Source organism: Nicotiana tabacum, chromosome 23 (genome assembly GCF_000715075.1).
Source record: "Nicotiana tabacum cultivar K326 chromosome 23, ASM71507v2, whole genome shotgun sequence".
Classification (NCBI taxonomy): Eukaryota; Viridiplantae; Streptophyta; class Magnoliopsida; order Solanales; family Solanaceae; genus Nicotiana; species Nicotiana tabacum.
The window spans coordinates 142,353,315-142,376,244 of NC_134102.1; the positions used below are offsets into that span (position 1 = coordinate 142,353,315).

At 39.0% G+C, this 22,930-nt stretch overlaps 1 protein-coding gene and 1 non-coding gene across 2 annotated transcripts; one reads left to right on the forward strand and one right to left on the reverse strand.

Moving 5' to 3' along the window:
- Positions 1–412: 412 nt before the first annotated feature.
- On the forward strand, positions 413–8,918 carry LOC107805430 (ABC transporter F family member 3). The gene is made up of 18 exons (XM_016629467.2): positions 413–867; positions 1,602–1,820; positions 2,209–2,401; positions 3,311–3,519; positions 3,642–3,797; positions 4,596–4,724; positions 4,834–4,935; positions 5,050–5,196; positions 5,324–5,386; positions 5,570–5,616; positions 5,774–5,833; positions 5,936–6,018; positions 6,282–6,376; positions 6,720–6,806; positions 7,744–7,831; positions 7,969–8,054; positions 8,276–8,338; positions 8,437–8,918. The coding sequence occupies exons 1-18, from the start codon at positions 661–663 to the stop codon at positions 8,554–8,556; spliced, it is 2,154 nt and encodes a 717-aa protein (XP_016484953.2). The 5' UTR covers positions 413–660; the 3' UTR covers positions 8,557–8,918.
- A 1,021-nt stretch (positions 8,919–9,939) lies between these two features.
- TRNAG-CCC (transfer RNA glycine (anticodon CCC)) lies at positions 9,940–10,010 on the reverse strand. Its single transcript has one exon. It is a non-coding gene; the product is annotated as a tRNA-Gly (tRNA).
- Positions 10,011–22,930: the final 12,920 nt, after the last annotated feature.

Genomic DNA, 22,930 nt, shown 5'->3' on the forward strand with positions numbered 1-22,930 from the left:
TCTTCGATTATTAGACCATTTAATGGCTAGATTTGAACTGAAATTTGATTATTGTGTACTTGATTTATTAGTATTATTAGGAAATCATGAGATAATAGCGCGATAAAATAAATATATAAAGGTGGTAAATAAAAAATAAAATTTTTTGAGATATTTGTGTGGTTTATAATTTGTTGGAGTAAAATTCATAATAAAAAATACTCTCCGTTTTAGTTTATGTGAACCTATTTACTTTTTGGTTCGTTCAAGAAAGAATCACCCCTTTCTAAATTTAAAAATAATTTAATTTAAACTTTTAATTCTGAAATTTTATAACACTGGACCCTTTTTAATTTGTTTAGGATCATAAATTTAAAAAATCTTCATTTTTTTTAAATTACCTATTAAGTCAAGCAGGTTCAACAGAGTGAGTATATACTATTTGAGATATTTGTGTAATTTCCTCTTCCTTTTCCTTTTCGGGATGTAATTAAAAAAAGGGAATCGAAAAAGAAAACAACGGACCCTTCTTACAGGTTTCATAAAATCGCCGTTTCTATTGACCGATAAAAGCTGCGATTATTATAGGAGCACACTAACACCCTTCACAAACCGGAGCCGCCTCACACTGTACCCATAAAACCGGTCCAGCACCGAGATTTTCCGTTTATTCCGGTTCAGATGACGGAAGTGGCGACGAGCAACGTTGTGCACGACGTCTTAGGGCGACGAGCTGAAGATGTAGATCAGCCGATTATTGACTATATAATCAATGTTCTAGCCGATGAAGATTTCGATTTTGGACTTGACGGTGAAGGTGCTTTTGAAGCCCTCGGCGAATTACTCGTAGATTCTGGTTGCGTTGCTGACTTCCCCGAATGTCGTGCGGTATTAATCGTTCTCAATTTCGTTATTGCTTCTGCTTATTTTAATATTTTTCTCTCGAAATTTTGAATTGATTCTGAAATATTTACTTATTTTGTTACTACTAGTTTTGATGAATAAAAGTTAATTCACTAAGTTTTTATTATCATTTTAATTGAATTAAAATTTGAAACTTTATTGTTTATATTGACAACATGCATGAAGGAAGAGGTGTAATGATTTAGAGAAGCTGTAGTTTTAGAGAGCTGCTAGTTATGTATGGCGAGCTTTGATGAATACAAATTAGAACTTTAATGTTTATATTGGTAATTAGCGTTGGTTTATGAAACAAGAATTGCATGATTTAGAGAACCTCTGGAGATACACATAATTGTGTCCAACTTTGTTTGGGATTGAGGCGTTGTCAGTTGAGTTGATTGCATATTAGCTCATTTGAATTGAGAATTTCTTAAACTAGAGAAAAATGGCCATTTTAAGGGGACATAGGAGTTCAAATGGATGAATAACAATAACCATTGCAGAGAAATTTATGAACCGAAAAAGTTAAGTATAATACGGTGAGCAAATTTATAAGTAAGTTGTTACTACAAGAGTTTTTGGTTATACCAGCACTATGATTGTGGTTGGTAGACTCCTCTATGTTGGTTTCTTACGTTGCATCCCATTGTGGTAATAGATTGAATTGTCTGAAATCTATCTTCAGTAGCATAAAGAGTGAATTTTTCCAATCATGATAGGTTTGTAGCAAGTTGTCTGAGAAGTTAGAGAAGCATGGATTGGTTAAACCTCAACCAACTGTGAGAAGCTTAAAAATGCCGCTGAGAATGTATGATGGAATGGATGAAGAGGAAGCTCCAAAGAATAAAAAGCCAGAACCAGTTGATGGTCCTTTGCTCACAGAACGTGACAAGATTAAGATCGAAAGGAGGAAGAGGAAAGATGAACGCCTGAGAGAGGTGAGGGACAAAACGATAATCTTGTCAATAATCTGGATGAACCTGTTTGACACAAATATTGGTTGTTATGTCAGGGAAGCCAACTTTTACTGCTGTGAACCATGCTTATTTGACTTTGACTTGACAGTTGACACATCACTGAGTTTCCATTTATTATTCTAATGGGGTGTGTGTGTGAGTGACATTTCGCAATACTCCTTTTGTTGGATAACGATTGTCCTCTTTAAGGTTTTGAGACAGAAAAAATGTAATCCCTCTCCTACTACTGCTTAAAAAAATGTAACCCTCTCCTCCCTGCCATGTGGATGAAAAGGAGGGGAAAAAAGGAAAATAAAAAGTGGCTGGCTTACTTCTTCGTTTTTCTAATCTGTATGGCTTGGTTCTGCAGGCAGAATACCAAGCACACTTGAAAGAAGTGGAAGAAGTGAAAGCTGGTATGCCGTTAGTGTGTGTGAATCATGATGGTCAGGGTGATGGACCAACTGTTAAGGATATCCGTATGGAAAATTTCAATATATCTGTTGCTGGTCGTGACCTTATTGTCGATGGTTCTGTTACGCTTTCTTTTGGAAGACACTATGGTATGCTTGAATATTTTTGAGAAAAACAGATGAAAACTCATTTCTCTGTAGTTTGATTTTGCGTTTTCCTAGACCTTTTGATATCTAGCAGTCTGTATCTCATCTATATGGTATTACTCCGTCCTTGCGGACAACAATGACCCACTTTGATTTGCAGAGTTAAATGATATGACATTTTTGAACATGTTAGTATATAGAAATAATTTGATTACTATATAAATTGAGCAGTTATCTAAAAGAATGTTGAAAATGATAGTTTGAAATGTGAAATGTTGGAAGCTTAGTTGAAAATGCACATCGGTATGGATATAATAGAAGATAGACTTAGTTTATTTTCATTTAATAATGTTGGAGGGAGAAAATGTTGCCATCAAGGAAAGAAGTCAAGATTATTGGTGTGGACTAGTATCTACTTATCTTGATGCACATTTCAGTGTCTTAAGCAAGTAAGTCATTATGCGCATACTATTCAACCGTAGCTAAAATCCGTATCTACGTTTTTGTCATGGGAAGAAGACTGAATACCTGAATCAGCATAAATCTCAAGGGGCGAAACTTGGGGGAGATGAATATGTTTGTCCATACTGTATATTCTACAAAATTTTACTTTTAACTAGAAATAAATGGGATTGGAAGCAATTTTTGAACAGTAACCAGATGACTCATTTCAGACCAAAGAAGAACAACTTAGTCCATCGCCTGTGTGTACGGGGCATTTTTTTTGCTCTTTATTAATAATATTTATTATTTTATGAAGAAAACATAGCCTATAGCCAGTGGCGTAGTTCACTTCCCCTTTTTGATTATGATTGGCAGTTAAGTTTATGCATCCACAGTTTTCTCTTACTTCATCAAAAAAAAATGTTTTAAGCATCCACAGCCTTACCTGAATCTCTGATCTGGGTGCAGGCCTTATTGGAAGAAACGGTACGGGGAAAACAACTCTCCTAAGACACATGGCTATGCACGCTATTGATGGTATTCCCAAGAACTGCCAGATATTGCATGTTGAGCAAGAAGTGGTTGGTGATGATACCTCAGTTTTGCAATGTATTCTTAACACTGATATGGAGAGAACCCAACTTCTGGAAGAAGAGGGTCGTCTGCTTGAATTACAGGTTAGAAACAGTTAAATAGCTTTTATGTCATATTATACTGTTTATTTTCTTATATTCCCTTGTATTGTGTTCTCATGAGATGAAGTATATTCCCATTCCTTAGTATTTTCATGGTTTTCTAGAGAGAAATTGACCTAGAAGGCGAAGCTGGAAAGAGTGATAAGTTGAATGGGGAGATCGACAAAAATGCCCTCGCGAAAAGGCTTGAAGAGATATACAAAAGACTTGATTTCATTGATGCTTACTCGGCTGAGTCACGTGCAGCAACTATACTTTCGGTTAGTTTGAATTTGCCCAGTAATTTGATATCCAAGCTTTGGCTCGCGTCTGTTGAGAAAGTTTGTTCACTTTATGCACTGTGTTAATTAAAGCAGAGTTTGCATTTGATTTATAATATCACACACCTTTGCTGTATATCATAGACAAACTGCACATGTTAACTTATAATGTATGAGTAAGATTGAGACCTGCTAATTAATGTACCTGAGATACCTGTTGCTTTTCTTTCCTTGTTACTACAATTACGCATCCGCTTACTTTGTCTAAGGAATATGTTTTGGATATGGCACTAAAGTATGGAAGCTAGTCTCAAGCTAATCTTGCTGTTTTGGCTTCTCCTTTTTAAGTTGTCCTAGCCTCTGTCCTAACTTTACGTTTGCCGAACTATCTTGCTGTTTTGGCCTCTCCTCAGAGTTTAAGTTGTCTGTTTAGATTATTTTTTCTCTGATAATGTAATGTTGTCTTGTCGTTTTATGCTTCTTTTTCCAGAATGGATATAGCGTCTTCTTATATTTGTAGATATTCAGGCTTCCATAACTTAGGCATTAAACTCTTTATATGTCTTAAGCTACTTTTCTGTGTACTAAAATCTTAAACTGAAAGTTGCGAAAACGGGAAGATGCTAGAAGTCAGTCTATCTTTGGCAATCAAAAGCTAGAACTCTTCTATTTTTAAGAGGCTGAGTTTGATTCTGCTTTAGTTTTGACGTGCTTCAAGAATATTTTGCCTATTGGTCATTTGTGCTCAAGCTAGTTGTAATGACTAGACTAATTCTCATTGGTGGCTATTACTTCCAGGGTTTGAGCTTCACTACAGAAATGCAAAAGAGAGCAACTAAAACATTTTCTGGAGGATGGAGAATGAGAATAGCTCTTGCTCGGGCGTTGTTCATTGAACCTGATCTATTGTTGCTTGATGAACCCACGGTGTGTTATTTCTTCTTGAAGATGTAGATGTACATCTAGTAAGACAATGAACTTATGCTTTCTTTTGCACGCAGAATAGCATAGAACTTATGTTTTCCTTTCCTTGCAGAATCATCTTGATCTACATGCTGTCTTATGGCTGGAAACTTACCTGGTGAAGTGGCCGAAGACATTTATAGTTGTCTCTCATGCTAGAGAGTTCTTGAATACTGTACGTGTTTTCTTCTCTTTGACTTAAAAGTTAAAACAATAGTTGGGTTCAGTATGTCTAGAGGTTGATGTTTGTTCTGATATCTCATAATCCTATCGTTGCTTCTTTCTTCAGGTAGTCACAGACATTATCCATCTACAAAATCAGAAATTGAGTACCTACAAAGGAGACTATGATACATTCGAAAGGACACGAGATGAACAAGTTAAGAATCAACAGAAGGCGTTCGAGGCGAATGAACGTACAAGGGCCCACATGCAGGTCTTTCTCAATTACATTAAATTTTATTAGTAGACAATTGCAAACAGATTAATTGCGACCTTATTTGGATATTTCTTGTTTAGCTGTTTAATACTTTGATACATTTTTCGGCTTTAATGTTTTGCAGACCTTTATTGATAAGTTCCGGTACAATGCAAAGCGTGCATCTCTTGTTCAATCTAGAATTAAGGTATTCTTTCATTTTACAATAAGCTGCTCCTATATATCTTGTCAGCTTTCAGTGGTTGTGGTTGTTTGCTCAAGTGATTTAATCAGTTGCCCGATCCGATTGTTTAATAATTTAATTAGGTCTAGTTATGATGCCCTGGCATGCCATGATCAGTATCTGAATGGTTTTCCTTGAATTTAACAGGCACTGGAACGAATTGGTCGTGTGGATGAAGTCATCAATGATCCTGAGTACGTATTCATTCCTTAACAGATTGCTCCTATATTTTTTCTGTTGTTTTAACTTTCTCTGATGGTTTAACATGTTATCACCTGAGTCTATAAAACTCCGATCTCGGTCTTGTTACATTTTTTAACTATATGAACTCATGTTGTTTTGCGTATGCAGCTACAAGTTTGAGTTCCCTTCTCCTGATGATAGACCTGGTGCTCCTATTATAAGCTTCAGGTTAAGCAATTCTTATTCCATGTCTAATACATTCTTTTGAATCTCTTTGTCAGGTAGCAAATCTCAGTTAATTAACTTCTTACTTTGTTGTAACATATGCAGTGATGCATCCTTTGGATATCCTGGGGGCCCAATATTGTTCAAAAATTTGAATTTTGGAATAGATCTGGATAGCCGAGTAGCAAGTAAGACCTTGATTACCTAACAATCACCTATTTTAAACTTTAGTTTTCTTAATTGTTGCAAACCTCTGTACATATCCTCTGATCAGTAATATGCCTCTCTGTATTTTACGTTGAGTTTTTCTTTTGGGAAGTAAAATTGGATATCTCTATTTGTGAATTAGGTAGTATGTGGCTTAGGCATGTGCATCTTTATAATTGTTTCTTTTAATCATTTATATTGTTCTATATATCATGGGCCTTATCTCACCGTATATTTTTTCCAGTGGTTGGTCCTAATGGTATTGGAAAGTCAACAATACTTAAGCTTATTTCTGGGGAGCTTCAACCAACTTCAGGAACTGTTTTCCGCTCTGCTAAGGTACAGTAGCTTTTATTTTCCAAAGACAGAGATTTTGTGAGGGTTTATTTTTGTTTATCACTTCCAACATCTACTAGTTCTGTCTTTGGCATCATAACTTTCACCAACTTTTGTCAGTCTACTATATTGTTTGGTCAATTTGCGTTTCAGCCGTTTTAGCATTCTCTCATTACAATTCCTGTCACCTTTCATTTAAAGGTCTATAGACTAATAATTCTGTATAAACAAATGTTAGTGGTTATCTTTTGAGCTTATAATGATTGTAGTGCAGGCAATTGTCTCATTTTGCTACTTCAATTACTCGGTCTTAATGCATTCTAATTGCACTTTTCTTTTTGTTTAGGTCCGAATTGCTGTATTTAGTCAGCATCATGTTGATGGGCTGGATCTGTCCTCAAATCCCCTCTTATACATGATGCGTTGCTTTCCAGTAAGTTCTCCTAATCGATGATGAATTTTCTTGTAAATTTGAAAATATGTGCGTAATAAATCTTCCATTCTACTTTATCCACTGCTTCTGATTCCCATTCATTGGTAAGCTTGTCCATTATTTGGAAGTTTTGTTCTGAATGGAGTTGGATATCGAGGTCTGTTCTACACTTGCAAGATATAAGATGAAATAGTTAATGGAAGGAAAAGTGAACTTGTGATTTGGACAGGCAGCTGCTGTTCTTGCTGATGTGGTTCAACTAGTGTTTTTCCTTCTCCCTCCTCATGGTCCTATAAAAAAACAAAAAGCAATAGCCAAAAGAGAACGAAAGAAATTCTGGATAAGAAGGTGGATCTAGCAGTTGATTTTGTTTTAATTTATTTGTGTCCGAACTCCTGAATAAGATACAACAACAACCCAGTGAGATCCCACAAGTGGGGTCTGGGGAGGGTAGTGTGTACGCAGGCCTTACCCCTACTGAGGAGTAGAGAGGTTATTTCCGGTAGACCCTCGGCACAAGAAGGAAAGAGACAGTGTATCAGTAACAGCAACGGAATCCAGAAAGATAACACCAGCAACACAATAACCTGAAAATAGAGAGCAAAGTAGTTACACTAAGCAGTAACAAAGGCACAGTACTACAGACGCAAGGGAATAATATGTACACAAAGGGCCACTAAACATACTACAGCCTAACTTACGACCCTAATAAAGTATTAAGAACACAACTGGAGCCACTAGCAGCCTAAAACAAAACACTATCATACTAGCCTCCTATCTCCTAACCTACAACCCTAATGCTCGACCTCCATAACTTCCTATCGAACTCCTGAATAAGATATTTACAGGATTTATTACTCTCTTAAATCTGATATTGCAGAAGATGGATCTGCAAATTATCTCTTTTAATGCATAACCTTGCTCTGGCTTCCTGCAGGGAGTGCCTGAACAAAAATTACGTGGTCATCTAGGTTCATTTGGTATCACTGGAAATCTTGCTCTTCAGCCCATGTACACTTTGTCTGGTACGTTAGCATTCTATTTTTTCCCTGGTCAGATCACAATGATTCAGTTCCGCCTTCTGTTATGTTTTGTCATTTTGGAGTCAAGAGTACGATAATAGCTTATTCTCCACATTATGAATTGATCTATGGGATCTCAGGTGGCCAAAAAAGCAGAGTTGCATTTGCAAAGATAACCTTCAAGAAGCCTCACATATTGCTTCTTGATGAGCCATCAAATCACTTGGTAAGTTATATTTTACTTGTTTTAGTTTCTTTCTTGCATTTCGTTTCACCTCAATAGCTAAAGCAAAGGATCCACTAGTAGTCGGTATGATGTTTATCCAAAGTTTTTGCATATGTGATTGCATTATCTGCTATTGACACTCTGTTCGAGTAAGAACATATCTCTTGCTTGATTTTGGTAGATTAGCGATGTATGCAAAATTCTGATCTAGCTCTATGTAGGATCTTGACGCTGTGGAGGCTCTGATACAAGGTCTTGTCTTGTTCCAAGGAGGCGTACTGATGGTACTATGAAACTTCTATCAGTTTCTTTGACTAATTGGAAACATAACGGTATTTTGTTTTTGCTGGTCTCTAATGCTGCTGCTACATGTTATTTACAGGTCAGTCACGATGAACATTTAATATCTGGTAGTGTTGATCAACTCTGGGCCGTCTCTGAGGGCAGGGTGACGCCTTTCGACGGGACATTCCAGGATTACAAGAAAATTCTGCAATCATAAATAGTTGTAGCAAAGGATGCAGTTTTCTGAAGTTCGATGAAGTTTTATTAGCGATCTTATGGTCTCTAGACCCCTACGGAATATGCAGGAAAATATTGCTTTCAAAGTACGCACGAGATTGATGCAGAGATGATCCGCTTAGTTTTATTCCAATTTTGTTGTCTTGTGATCTATATGTGAAATTTATTTTACCTTTTGTCTTTCCTTTTATAAAACCAAGGGTATATCTTGTACTTCTATATGTGATCTTCATTCGAGTATGGTGTTGAGAGACATTGCTGGAGCAATGCTTAATTATTCAACTGAATGTATGGGCATTACAGACTACATCAAATGATTGAAGAATAATTTGTCCTTGTAAATTTGTACAGCCCTTCAGGCTTCGGCTTGCGAATAATTTAAGATGAAGGAAACCGAGGACAAAGGAAAAGACGAGAAAATAAAGAGGGCGCATCTCAACATACAGCTAGAGGTGGCAAAATGGTTAAAAAAAATAGTTATCTATTCATATTATCCATTAAAAAATGAGTTGGATTATGAACTTTTTAAAAATGGATCGAATACGGATAATAATCATATTATCCACTTAGAAAATGGTTAACCAAATGGATAACTAATGTGTTTGACTTTTACATTTGTAAGCCTCAAATTGGGGGTTTCTCAAGTTTTGGGAGACTAGTAATTCTCACTGGCGAACCCAAGTGGTGTCTAGCGGGTTCAACTGAACCGCTTCACAAAAAAATAATACTGTGTTTATGTATAAATTAGGATTAAAACTGTGTAAATTTTGCATAAATATTTTATTTGAACCTACTTGACAACTACTATTTTACGACTAAATTTATATAATTCTAAGATTGAACCCGCTTGCACAAATCCTGGGTCCGCCACTGGTAATTCTCCCATAAGTGATCATATACAAGAAGCCATGGATAATATGGATATCCATATTATCCGCCGGATAATCTATTTTTTATCAATCTCAAATACGGGTCGGGTCGTATAATTTATCCCTCAAATACGGGTCGGGTCGTATAATTTATCCGTTTTTTGAATTACCCGTTTTCGACCCGCTCATATCCGACCCGACTTTGCCACCCCTACATACAAACAAATAAGCTAGTAACGATTAACGAGGAATGTAAAAAAAAAAAAAAAAAAAAAATTATATTGTGCCAGCAATCTGAGGAAAGGTTATAGGGGATGATAGTCGCAAAACTGCAACATAGCCGATACAACACTCAAACATCAAAGCAGTAGTCCAAATCACACTAGAGATCCAAATTTTGTTTTTGTGGTCGTACTTTACTTTTTGTCTTGGCTCTTAAAAAAGGAATACGAATTGAGGAAACAGCAAAATCTGGCGGAAAAAGGAAACAAAATTGCGCATCCAGGGAATCGAACCCTGGTCAGTACCGTGGGAGGGTACTATGATACCACTACACCAGATGCGCTTGCTTGTGCTATCCTTTAGAAAGTTTTCCTCTATAGCTAAAAGACTTGGTTTTCCCTAACAAAACTTCAAACTTGAGGGTAATTTTAATCATAATCAAAAGTTAAGGGATAAACTTGGACTTTTCTCTCTAAGAATTTGCCTCCAATTTCCCGTTGGAACTCTGTTAGTGGGCGTTTAGACATAAGAATTATAAAAAAAAAAATTAAAAAAAAAGAAGTGAAAATGATAGTTGAAAATTAGAGTTGTGTATGGACATGAATATAATTTAGGGTTATTTTTGAAGTTTTGTGAGTGATCTCAGTGAAATTTTTAAAAAACAGCTTTTTGAATTTTTTCAAACTTCAAGTGAAAATTGCAAATTTTATGGTCAAACACTGATTTCGGAAAAAAACTAATAAAATAAAATCGAAAAAAGTAAAAATTTTCTTATGTCCAAACGGGCTCTTAGTCTCGGTGCGATTTTGCTTGGTCAAAAAGGGGATGCAAATTGTTGTTTTCGTTTTGTCATGGTAATTATTGTGTTTAACCAACCTGTTCCAATAGGTTTATATGATGGTTTCTTAATAGTAGTTCTGTGTGAGGACTTGGAAGTACATGTTTTTTAACAATGTCTTGTGGTGTTTGAACTACTCTTAACGAGGAAAATTCTAGTAAGTTATCGTTTGGGCACTATAAAATAAAGACTTTTAAGTTATCTACCATGTTAGTGTAATTTTTTTTTTATACTATCAGCTCGTCCAAAGAATATAGATATTGTGGAATTTGATATCTAAGACGGATAAGTTGCTACAACAAGTAACGATAATCTAATAGTAAAAATTAACTGAGTATATAATTTAAACTTTTTGAACAACTGCTGAATCCTTGGACAAACAGAAAAACCCAAGCAAAGGGTTTTGTTTACCCGAAAAACGGATAGAGTTGAATTTATACGTAGTTCTAAGGATACGTGGTATAACTTGGTACAAATTGGAAAAATGAGCAAATGTATATGGAAATTAATTATAAAAGGAATGAATACAAACCCTAAATTGAATGGAGAGTGATTGATAAGAGAGCAATATGAATCAATATCAAAGCCCAAAAAAGGATAATCTTTGCTAGATATTATGTAAATCTTAATAAGTCTGAATGTGTGAATGAATAAATTGAGTCCTCCTGAATGAATATAACCACTCTTAATATAGTGGAGGAATCCTACTTTGGATATAATTAAAAATACATAGTGGGGATCCCATGATAGATTAATTAATTGGCTTTTTCTTGATTCAAGCCGTGATTTCCGCAGAGATTCTCTCTCCAAATGCGGCTATAACGACTCTTTTGTTCCTTGGCTCGATCTTGATCTAGACCAGTCTTAATCTTGATCGGTCTCTGGGTCTCGAACTCGATCTTGGCCGATCTCGATATTAATCGGTCTCTTGGCTTGATATCGATTTTGGTCGATCTCGATATTGGTCGGTCTCTGGGGCTCGAGCTTGAAAACCTATCTTCACATCATGGCTCGATATTACAATAACGAACCATGGACCATCATGTTCCAATCTCGATTAGTCATAAGAAGGGCAGACTCGATTTTGACCGTGTACAGATAGTCCCCTCGTTTCTCGGAAAGAAGATGACGAGAAACGATATGAATTTCCGAATTTCGACTTGTTGGATGATGATGTCAGCGATGAGCCCGATATGACGTATGTTACAAACGTCCCGTCGGTCCAGTTATCAAGGCATTAAATGTTTGTCAGTCGTTGGTCGGCCACTACCGGTTCTGAACCGTCATTACCAGGCCTATAAATATTCAAATCCTCATCCTCATCCAAACTTTTCATTCAAAAAGTTTCTTCTCTATTCTTGTGTCTTTTCAGAAAATCCCCCTGCTTCATACACTTTACATCGTATACAACCTTAATTATTTTTCCCTTTATTCATCAATGGCGAAAACCTCTGAAACGGTGCCGTAAAAAGAGGCCGCTTCTTCATCACGATCTGTCGGCGGCGAGGATGCGGTGGAGCCCCGCCCCGAGGAGTTCGTTCCGGTAGGGTGCTCTACAGTCATTGATTTTAAGGTTGAAAAACCTTCTTCGGTACCGGGCTGATGTGAGCCGATCTCGATGTACTAATGTTCAATCACCGAGAAAATTCTCGATAAAGTAAAACAAGAATACAACTAGGGCGACAAGCACGTGGTAGTCCCATCGCCCGAGGAATCAATTACCACCCACGTGGAAGGGTTCTTAAGCGTTTATACTTATCCATTTACGCTGGGCCCGTTAGATCCTGTTATCGTCGCCTTTTGCAAAAGGTACGACGTGACCCTAGGCCAGATCCACCCTTCTTTTTGGAGAATAATGATTCTTCTCAAGCAAAATCGAGGGGTGTTTATTCACCCTCGATCACCTTATGCGCCTTTATAGTCCCTGACTCTATCGAGGAGGGTTAATCAAGCTTGCTCACCGAGCGACCAAAGCGCCGTTCTCGAGTATAGACGAGACTAGTGATAGAGGTTGGATGGGCCAATTTGTTCGAGTCAAAACTTCGGACCTGATCCCCGCCGATGACATGCCATTTCCTAAAAAATGGAATATGAACCGTGAGTACTTATTTTCCTTCGAGTGTTTTAATTTGTGACTGCCTTTTATTTCCTTGATCCACTTTTTCTTTCCTATTACAGTTGTGGCTCGGATGCCGGAACCGGTTTCGGACCTTAAACAATGGGTTGAAGGTCTGGTGTTGCAGAGACCGTACTCCGAGCGAGCTTGGGTGGAATTATCAAAGGGTCGATGGGAGGCCCCGTAGTCATGGTAAGTCCCTTTCTTTAGTTTGTTTGTCGTTCGATATTCTTCACTTGCTTACCCCCCCCCCTTTTCCTTCGTAGGACTTGGGAAGGATGTTGCCATGAGGCCCCCATCTGGTGATAAAGAGGTCCCTGCCCCGAAGCAGGTTAAAGAGAAGAAGAGAAAAGATATACTGAGTTTCCCGGTCTCGAAAAAGAAAAACCCGGCGAAGAGAACTCGCAAGCCCAAGGGGGCTCTGGTGTCATGCCTTTGGACTCGATTCGCCGATTAAGGGACGAACCCGAAGAAGGAGAAGAGGAATTAGCCTGTGTACGGGCTAATGTTGTGATACAACAATCCTCCGAATCGGCGGAGGTAGATAAGGGAGCTTTGACCATAATTCCTGAATAAGGAAAAGCCGAGACTATTTTGTCTCTGGCTGAGATGGTTGAAGGGGAGACCGAGAGTAGGACTTCTCGGGCAGCAGAAGATATTTCGAGGGATGAGCTCGGGATAGTTGATATTACTAGGTCCCCTCAATATTTGGATGCTATGATCCGCGAGGCCAGCATGTTAGAAGGTCGATCTTACGAGGGCATTCAGGAGTCGACCGATATTCATGGCCTTTTGGACGGGCTCGAGTCTGCTGCTTCGGAGGATATTACCGGGTTTGGTGGATTACCGGTACCGAAGAAAATATCATGGTTGGGTGTTTTCGAATCTTCATCGGGCCCAAAATTTGTAGACCGATTCCCGGCCCCGAGTGTTGATCCCAACCGTAGGCAAAAAATAGTACTCTCCGTCCCGGAGGATGCCCGAGTTTTCTCTCCCCCCGTGGGGATTACTAGTTACCTTTGGTCCTTAGTGATCGAAGAGGATCAAACCGTGATGAATGCGGTAGGACCCGCCTGTCTTTTCAACGAGGCCCAACATGCTCTGAATCGGGTAACTTCGATGGCATCTCTGCCATTTCTTTTACACTTAGAGATGTAGTTAATTCTAACATTTTCCCATTTTTGTAGGCTTCGGTGTTGCATCACGAGGCCTTCCTCCGAATCCGAGAGGAGCATAAGGCTGAGGTTTGGAACCTTACTGAGAAGAGTGACTCCTAAAAATTCTTAGTGAGAAACTTCGAGCAGATTTGACAGCGGCTCGGGAAGAGCACGAGGAGATGGCTGAGCAGGTTTTTTTACCTTGAGTTGGAGAAGTCCATCCTCGCTTAAATAAAAAACCTAAGGGTTACTTTACTTCGAGTTCAAGCAAGCACTCACTCGAGCATAAAGCCTAAGGGCTATTTTTTTTATCTTGAGTTCGAGAAGACCATCCTCGCTCAAAAAACCTAAGGGTTACCTTACTTCGAGTTCGAGCAAGCACTCACTCGATCATAAAGTCCAAAGGCTATACTAATTCAGTTCCAATCAAATTGTCTAAACCTCAGACACAATCTGACCTTCGTAAAATACAGAACAACAAAGGAAAACCACAAGAACCATAAGGGCAAGAAAAGCCTTATATTTATATTCGAAAGTTTTTACAAAAGGCCGAATCGGCCTCAGAAAAAAAAAGAAACATGATGTCCTAAGTGGCCTAATCTTTATCGGAGACTGCGCCCTCAGAATCTTCTCCGTTTTCAGATTCGCCCGAGCTCTCGGAGTCCTCCTCAGGAAAGGCTAGCCTTCGGGCCTTGGTTTCCTCCGCTTTGGCATTTTCAATTTCCATGTTCGATCATACTCCGGGCCTTGGCCTGATTGGCCTCAACGTCGATTCTGAACTGGGTCACTTTTGCATCGGCTTTTTTATTAACCTCGGCCACCTCAGATCTTGCCACTTTGAGTTCATCGGCCAAGCTTGCCTTATCAGAAGTGGCTAAGTCCAACTGATGCTGAAGCTCCTTAATCTTTTCAATCTACACCGAGGCGTTTTCTCTTGCAGCCTAAAGCTGGGCCTCAGCCGAATCCAATTGAGCTTGAACGACCTCATTTTTTGAGGCAAGGATGTCCATATTCTTTTTGAATTCTTCCGCCTTGGCCAGTAGCTTATCTACCCGTGAATTAAGCCGTCTGATATGTTCAAACCTTTTCCGAACCTGCAGAATCGGATCGTTAGTGGTTATCTCTAATTATTCTTCACTATCATGGAGAATTAGGCTTTATGGTCAAGTGAATGCTTGCTTAAACTCGAAGTAAAGTAACCCTTAGGTTTTTTATTTGAGCAAGGATGGTCTTCTCGAACTTATGGTAAAAAGCAGCCCTTAGGCTTTATGGTCGAGTGAGTGCTTGCTCGAACTCGAAGTAAAGTAACCCTTAGGCTTTTGTAAAAAGGATTGTTTATGAATTTGTCCCCTTTCCGGCTTGAAAGAGTTTCTTATCATTCGTATTTATGAAACTGGTAATGCTTTAGCATGAAATAGGGAATTGTTCGAGAGTTCGAACAATTTTGTACTCATAAGAGTTTTTAAGGCTTGACATTATCGAATCCTTTTATGATCTTGCTGGGGGGTAGACTTTTTAATCGGTTTATGAGTGATTTCGAAGGCCTGTTTTGATACGGAATTCGGACGCCTCCGATTCGTGTTAATTCAGTTGTAGCCTATTTAGTCCGGGATTTGCGTCTTGGGCTTATTTTCCCGTTTTACTTTCGAGCTTTCCCGAAGTATTAGTCCCCGAGTGGGGTGGTCGTGGCCTATAGAAATCCCTCTTTAGTTCGGGATTTGCCTCTTGGGCTTATGATCTTCAGAGTTTATATAATTTGATCTCATTGATTTTTCGGACGGCAATCCCCGATTTGTGGGGGTAATCATTCGAACTCCGGTCATGGTCGGCCCTTAAGCATGTTTGCATAATAGATCGAGAATATGAAGCAGAAGAACCTTTCTTAGGTATGAGATATCGGTAAAGAAGAAATTTCTCTTTATAAGTCATTATACATGTGTACATGTTTTGTGCCAGGGCTCAAGCAAACTATGCGGGCATGGTTCGTTTGACCATTTGGCCCTTACAAATTTTTTCTATCGAGACCCTGTTGCCATGAAGTAACTTCCTTGCATCGAACTTGATATATTTGAGGGCAATGCCCCCAGTATTCGAGGTTGATTGTAAAGAGGCCTCGGATACTGTTGAATTGTTCTAAGTTAGCACGATCAATGGTTGCCTCATTAAAAACCTTGCCGAAAAACCTATTTGGGACAAAACCGATATAAGGAAAAAAGAGTGCAACGCGTGCTTTCAGACCTAAAGGCTTCGAGTTGAAGAATCCATCCCTGTGTCTGGTCAAACACCTGCAAGGGTTAGTTTCGAAATACAAATAAACATGGGAGGGTCGTACCTTAGCAGTAGTATCGTTTTAGGTGGATTTGTTCCAATTGCTTGGTAGTTGTTTGCTGTTTATCACACCGAGCTTGTAGGATCCTTTTTCGATGATTTCGAGAACCTGATACGGTCCTTCCCAATTCGGACCCAGTTTTCCTTCATTCGAATTTCGGGTGTTGAGAGTGACTTTCCTTAGCACCAAGTCCCCGATTTTAAAATGTTGGAGATTGGTTCTTCGATTGTAGTACCTTTCGATCCGTTATTTTTGGGTGGCCAATCGGACGAGAGTGGTTTCTCGTCTTTCGTCCAAGAATTCTAGGCTCTTAATCATGGTCTCGTTATTCGACTCCTCTATTGCATATCGAAACCTGATGCTAGGTTCTCCGACCTCGACCGGGATCAGAGCTTTGGCGCCATAAACCAACGAGAATGGTGTTGCTTCTGTACTGGATTTCGATGTTGTACGGTATGCCCATAGGACCTCGGGTAGTATTTCTATCTATTTTCCTTTATCGTCGGTCAATCTCTTCTTAAGATTTTGGATGATGGTTTTGTTGGTGGATTCGGCTTGTCCGTTCCCGCTGGGATGATAAGGTGTTGATAGGATCCTTTTGATCTTGTGATCCTCGAGAAATTTAGTTACTTTGCTGCCGATGAGTTATTTTCCATTATCACATACAATCTCGGATGGCATCTCGTATCGACATATGATGTGGTCTCAAATGAAGTCTATCACTTCTTTTTCTCTGACTTTCTCGAAAGCCCGTGCTTCAACCCATTTAGAGAAATAATCAGTCATAAACAAAATAAACTAAGCTTTACCTGGGCCGATGGGAGGGGGCCAACGATGTCCATTCCCCATTTCATGACAGGCCATGGAGATAGGATCGAGTGGAGTAGCTCCCCGGGTTGATGAATCATAGGCGCATGTCTTTGGTATTTGTCGCGTTTTCAAATGAACTCCCTTGCATCCTTGCCCATATCGGTCCAATAATACCCTACTCTGATTACTTTGTGGACTAGCGAATCAGCACCAGAAGGGTTTCCACAAGTGCCCTCGTAAATTTCCCGTAGGATGTAATCGGTATCTCCTATTCCCAAACATATTGCCAATGGTCCATCGAACGTCCTTCTAAACAGTGTTTCGTCTTCGGACAAGGTGAACCGTGCTGCCTTTGTGCGCAAAGCTCTCGATTCCTTTGGATCTGATGGAAGCTTCTCGTTCTTGAAGTACTCTATATATTTGTTTCTCCAATCCCAAGTCAAACTTGTGGAGTTTATTTCGGTGTGACCTTTTTCGATCACCAATCTTATGAGTTGTACGACAGTCCCTGAGTTGATCTAGTTCATCATCTTCGACCGACGAACCTAAGTTTTCAAGAGCGTCGGCCTCGATGTTCTGTTCTCGGGGTACATGTTGCAAAGTCCATTCCTTAAATCGATGTAGAGTCACATGTAGTTTATCCAAGTACCTCTGCATTCGATCTTATCGGACTTCAAAAGTCCCATTAGCTTGGTTTACCACGAGGAGGGAATCACACTTAGCCTCTACGACTTCCGCTCCCAAGCTCCTAGCTAGTTCGAGACCTGCAATCATGGCCTTATACTCGGCCTCATTGTTAGTCAATTTTGTAGTTCTCATAGACTGTCTAACTACATTACCTGTGGGTGATTTTAGTACTATGCCTAGTCCGGACCCCTTCGCGTTCGAGGCACCGTCCGTAAAGAGGGTCCAGACTACCGAAGAGGTACCCGATTTTATAAGTAGTTCTTTTTCAATCTCGGGTACGAAGGCCGGCGTAAAGTCAGCGATGAAGTCCACCAAGATTTGAGATTTGATAGCGGTTCGGGGTCGATACTCAGTATTGTACCCGCTGATTTCTATGGCCCATTTGGCCAATCGACCCGAAAGCTCGGGTTTGTGCAAAATATTTCGAAGAGGATAAGTTGTTACAACATGTATCGGATGACACTGGAAATATGGTTTTAGTTTCCTAGAGGCGCTTATTAAAGCAAGCGCTAATTTTTCTAAGTGTGGATATCTAGTTTCGGCCTCTCCTAAGGTTCGACTGACATAATAAATAGGGAATTGCGTACCTCGTTCTTCTCAAATCATGACTCCACTTACTGCTATCTCCGAGACAGCTAAGTATAAGTATAGTTGTTCGTCCACTTTCGGGGTATGAAGCATCGGAGTGCTCGATAAATACCCTCTTTAGCTCCTCCAAAGCCTGCTGGCATTCCGGAGTCCATGCAAAGTTGCTTTTCTTCTTAAGTAGTGAGAAAATTCGGTGGCTCCTATATGAGGATCTCGAAATAAATTGTCCTAGGGCGGTTGTACGTCCCGTTAGCCTCTGCACGACCTTTACATTATCTACTACCATGATATCCTCGATAGCTTTGATTTTATCGGGGTTGATCTCGATTCCCCGATTGGACACCATGAAACCAAGAAACTTGCCCGAGCCAACCTCGAATGCACATTTTTCGGGGTTGAGCTTCATATTGTACTCCCTCAGTATATCAAAAGTTTCCTGCAAATGCTTTAAATGATCCTCTACTCGCATGGACTTAACTAACATGTCATCATTATAAACTTCCACTGATTTTCCTTTTTGTTTTTCGATCATTCGGTTTACTAGGCGTTGATAAGTTGCACCAGCATTTTTTAGACCGAATGCCATTACGTTATAACAGTAGGTACTGTACTTAGTGATAAACGAGGTCTTTTCCTGGTCCTCCGGGTTCATCTGTATCTGGTTGTACCCGGAGTAGGCATCGAGAAAACTGAGAGTCTCGTGGACGGCTGTGGCATCGATCATACGATCGATATTAGGCAAAGGAAAAGAATCCTTAGGGTATGCTTTGTTCAGGTCTTTATAATCTATACACATTCTAAGTTTGTTTCCCTTCTTAGGGACTACCACCACATTTGCTAGCCATGCAGGGTATTTTACTTCTCGAATGGATCCTATTTTAAGAAGTTTGGTTACCTCGTCCTTGATGAAGGCATGTTTGACCTCGGACTGGGGCCTTCTTGTTTTCTTTACCGGATGGAATTTCGGATCCAAGCTTAGTCTATGAGTGGTTATTTCCGGTGGGATCCCTGTCATGTCAAGATAGGACCAAGCGAAACAGTTCATGTTAGCTATAAAAAATTGAATAAGCTTTTTCCTAAGCTCGAGATCTAACCCCGTGCCCAGGTATACCATGCTGTCGCGCCCCTCTTTCTCGCGAAATCGGGTTTCGACATTGACAACTCTTTTAAAAAGGGAGGAAGGGTTATTAAAATAGAAGAATCTCCACCTAACGGATTAAGATGCGTTAGGGCACCTATTTGCAAATAACTCAGGTTTACTAGTTTGCGTCATCAAAGATCGGGTAAGGGATAAAATTACCTCGAAGAGAAGGTGTTAGGCACTCCTCGAGGTCCACAATAGTGGGTCCCGGCCGGACTCAAATCATGTGAATTAGTCTAAGAGAAAAGAAACAATTTGGACAAAGAAAGAACTATTTTAACATGAATGGGAAAGGGGGGTCCAAAGTTTTTTAGCCTAAAGGATCACCCCGTGCAACATAAATAATACTTCGTAACTCCCTTAAGACGGGGTGTTACTCATATTATTTAGCGGGCGCAGACTATCATCTCCTGTTACCTGATTACTATCTTTAAGTTGTTTACCTAAAGCGCCCTATTTGATTCTAAGTCGTACCATATGCATGCACTACTTGTCCCATGCCTATGGTCCATGAGGCATTTGGACCTCTATTTCAGGGCAGTTCTAGACCTTAACTTAGGTTGCTCAAAAGAAGAAAACTAGGCGACATACAAAAAACAGTTAGGATTTTCAAATAGAAAAATGTATGGGCTCAAGTTACCCTTCGCGTTTAGACATCAAATGCACGCCAAACTGATTAGCATTAACAGGTTTTATTAATTGCAAAATCCTATAGGTAAGATATCTATGTGATATTGACGAAAGAGCAGACAGTCGTATACAAAGTCAATTTCTTAATACGATTATTAGGAACTACAAAGTTTGCCTACTGATTTTAGCATGATACAATTAAGCCTACCAGCATGGTATCTATGTGTTCTGTGCGATAGTAAATAGTGGCAGGTCACAGAAACAAACCTAGAATTATTTGTTTTAATCTTATAGGCATGTTTTCTAATGAAGGTAACAGCACAGAAAATGGGCATCAACAACAATTAAACAGATTCAGGCGTACATTCTATAACTTGATCCAGTTTGAATCCAATAGGTATGATTTCTATAATCTGAACAGTTTTGAATCCTATAGACATGATTTCTACAATCTGAACAGTTTTTGAATCCTATAGACATGATTTCTATCATCTGAACGAAATAGTATGCAAGCAGGAATTCACACACACATCGGACCATACCATTTCCATAGGCATGGTTTGTAACGGAACATTATTGAGCCAAACATTAAGCCTATGGATATGGTTGCTAACACATAATGACCAAACACAATAAGATACTTAGAAGCATGATATATAACATATAACATCCAACATCACATCATTAACCCTATAGGCAGGATTTCTACCCCCACTTTATAGCAAGTATAAAATAAGAACCCTTTCCCTTTTTTACTAATACCCCAGAATTGTTATTACAAATAATTATTACATACCAGAATTTAATGAATGAATTACAAGGTAAGTAAAACTATAGGGAGCCTACAGCTAGCCCAAATACACCTGGACTGGCCAGGCCTTCAACTCTCAGTAGTTCCAAAAACCCATGTTCATAGATACACAATAACCAGTAGTGAATGATTCACCCATATTTCAAGGATAAGCATACAGAACCCAAATCTCTAATGTGTCAGAGTTCCCAAGGGCTTCAGAAACCCAGGGCAGTGCTCACACTAGAGAAAATGATCAAAAATAGTTTAAGGAAGACTAGGGACCAAATCCTAGTGTGTCAGAGTTCACAAGGGTCTCATATGAACCCTGAGCAGTGCTCACACTAGGGAGGGCAGAGGACAGAACCTAAATAGCTTTGGCTTTTAGCCAACAAAGAATGAGAATTCATGAGAGTAGGATGGGATTAGGGGATACACTTAAGGACAGAATCACATATAGAGCATGTACAAACAAATAGCAAACATATTTGAACCTAAGCATACTTAATCAAGTTTTTAAGAATTAACAAAGTCACATGCTAATAAGGCCAGTTTATAAATATGTTCACAGTGATAACAAAGACTGCAGATCAGACTAAGTCATAGAAAGAAAGCTCATTGATTAACAGTAGGTCAGGAACACACTAATTAGTATTAGGACCTGATTAAACAATTTAGCAGAGGTATCATAACATAGTGAGCACAGGACCAAACAAGTCACATGGTGACATGTTCAATAAACAAACTGATAAATCTGGTAAGGCTCACATAACTAAACAGTCCTTAGGAAAGGTATGAAGGCATTTAAGGCTAAATAATAGCCCTAAATTACACAGAGTTAGGCAGATTCAAACTAAGTTCAACATGTCTTAAATTTAGGTAATAACATTTGGGGTAACATGGTTTGATAACAGTAACACATTAAGCAGGTAATCATAATGGAATAGCAAAGGATTCAATAAACTCACCAGTTAAGATGAAACAGGAAACAGGAATCCAACAGTGTAGCAATTGTTACCAACAGAAGCAAAATAATTGAGGATTTCTGGCATTGGTTTCCAGCCGGCCAGGAATCAAAAGCACAAAGTAGTATTGCTAGGAGTGAAAAAATTTGAGTTCTAAACTTTATTTCAAAGGGGAGTGGGGAGGGGTTCGAATAATGTCTAGCATTAAAGAATTCCCTCACTTAAATACTGAGGTCAGTGTTTAAATCAGTAGGGTTGAACCCTAAGTTTTAGGTGAAAAAATGCACAAAACCAGTAGGAAATAAGGTAAAGAATCACATCAGGCAGACAAGAGATCATTGTAAAAGGAATACTCAATCGAGCCAGATTTGATTCAAGTAAAAAGGGTTGGAAATCCTAAATTAGGTAAACCCTGAAATTAGCAGAGAATAATGTCAAAGAATCATGTATTAACACATACAGATGAACGTAGACAGGGATTATTCAAAAGAGACATGAAATTGAACCATATTAGTTTGAGTAAAAAGGGACTAAAATCCTAATTTTGGGTAAAACACAAAATTAGTAAGATTAAAGGAAAATAACACATATTAGCACAAAATAAACATATATAGGAACTTAAAAAGGAAACTTATAATCGAACCAGATTTGGTTCAAGTAAAAGGGGTTTGAAACCCTAAATTAGGTAAGTCACAAAATCGGCAAAAATCAACAGACCCATAAGTAATAGAGAAAATATAGACGAAGAAATGTTAAAAAAAACAGAGTTTGAACTAGATTTGGTTCAAATCAAAGAAGATCTGAAACCCTAACCTTTAGGGCTTAGTGCGAATCAAGAGAGATATGAGAGAATCATCACAAATAACATACTTGGACTCGAGATTTGTCCGGATTCAAAAGATAAACACAGATTTGGACGGAATCAAATCGGGGTACTTGCCATATTTAGGCAAGTACCTAAGTTATTCCAGAATCTAGCACCAAATAAGGGAAGAACCCTAAAATGGTAAGGGAATAGGGTAAAAATCCCATTAGGGCCAGGATTTGGGAGGATTTGGGTGAGACGGCGGCGTTAGGTTTCAACAGAGGAGGGGAAATGAGGGCGGAGGTTTTAGAAAAGTAAGGATTAGGGTAGAGAGGAGGGATATAAGGGAAGGGGGTCGTTAGTTGTGGGCCGTTGATCATTTTTGATCAACGGCCAGGATTTAGGCG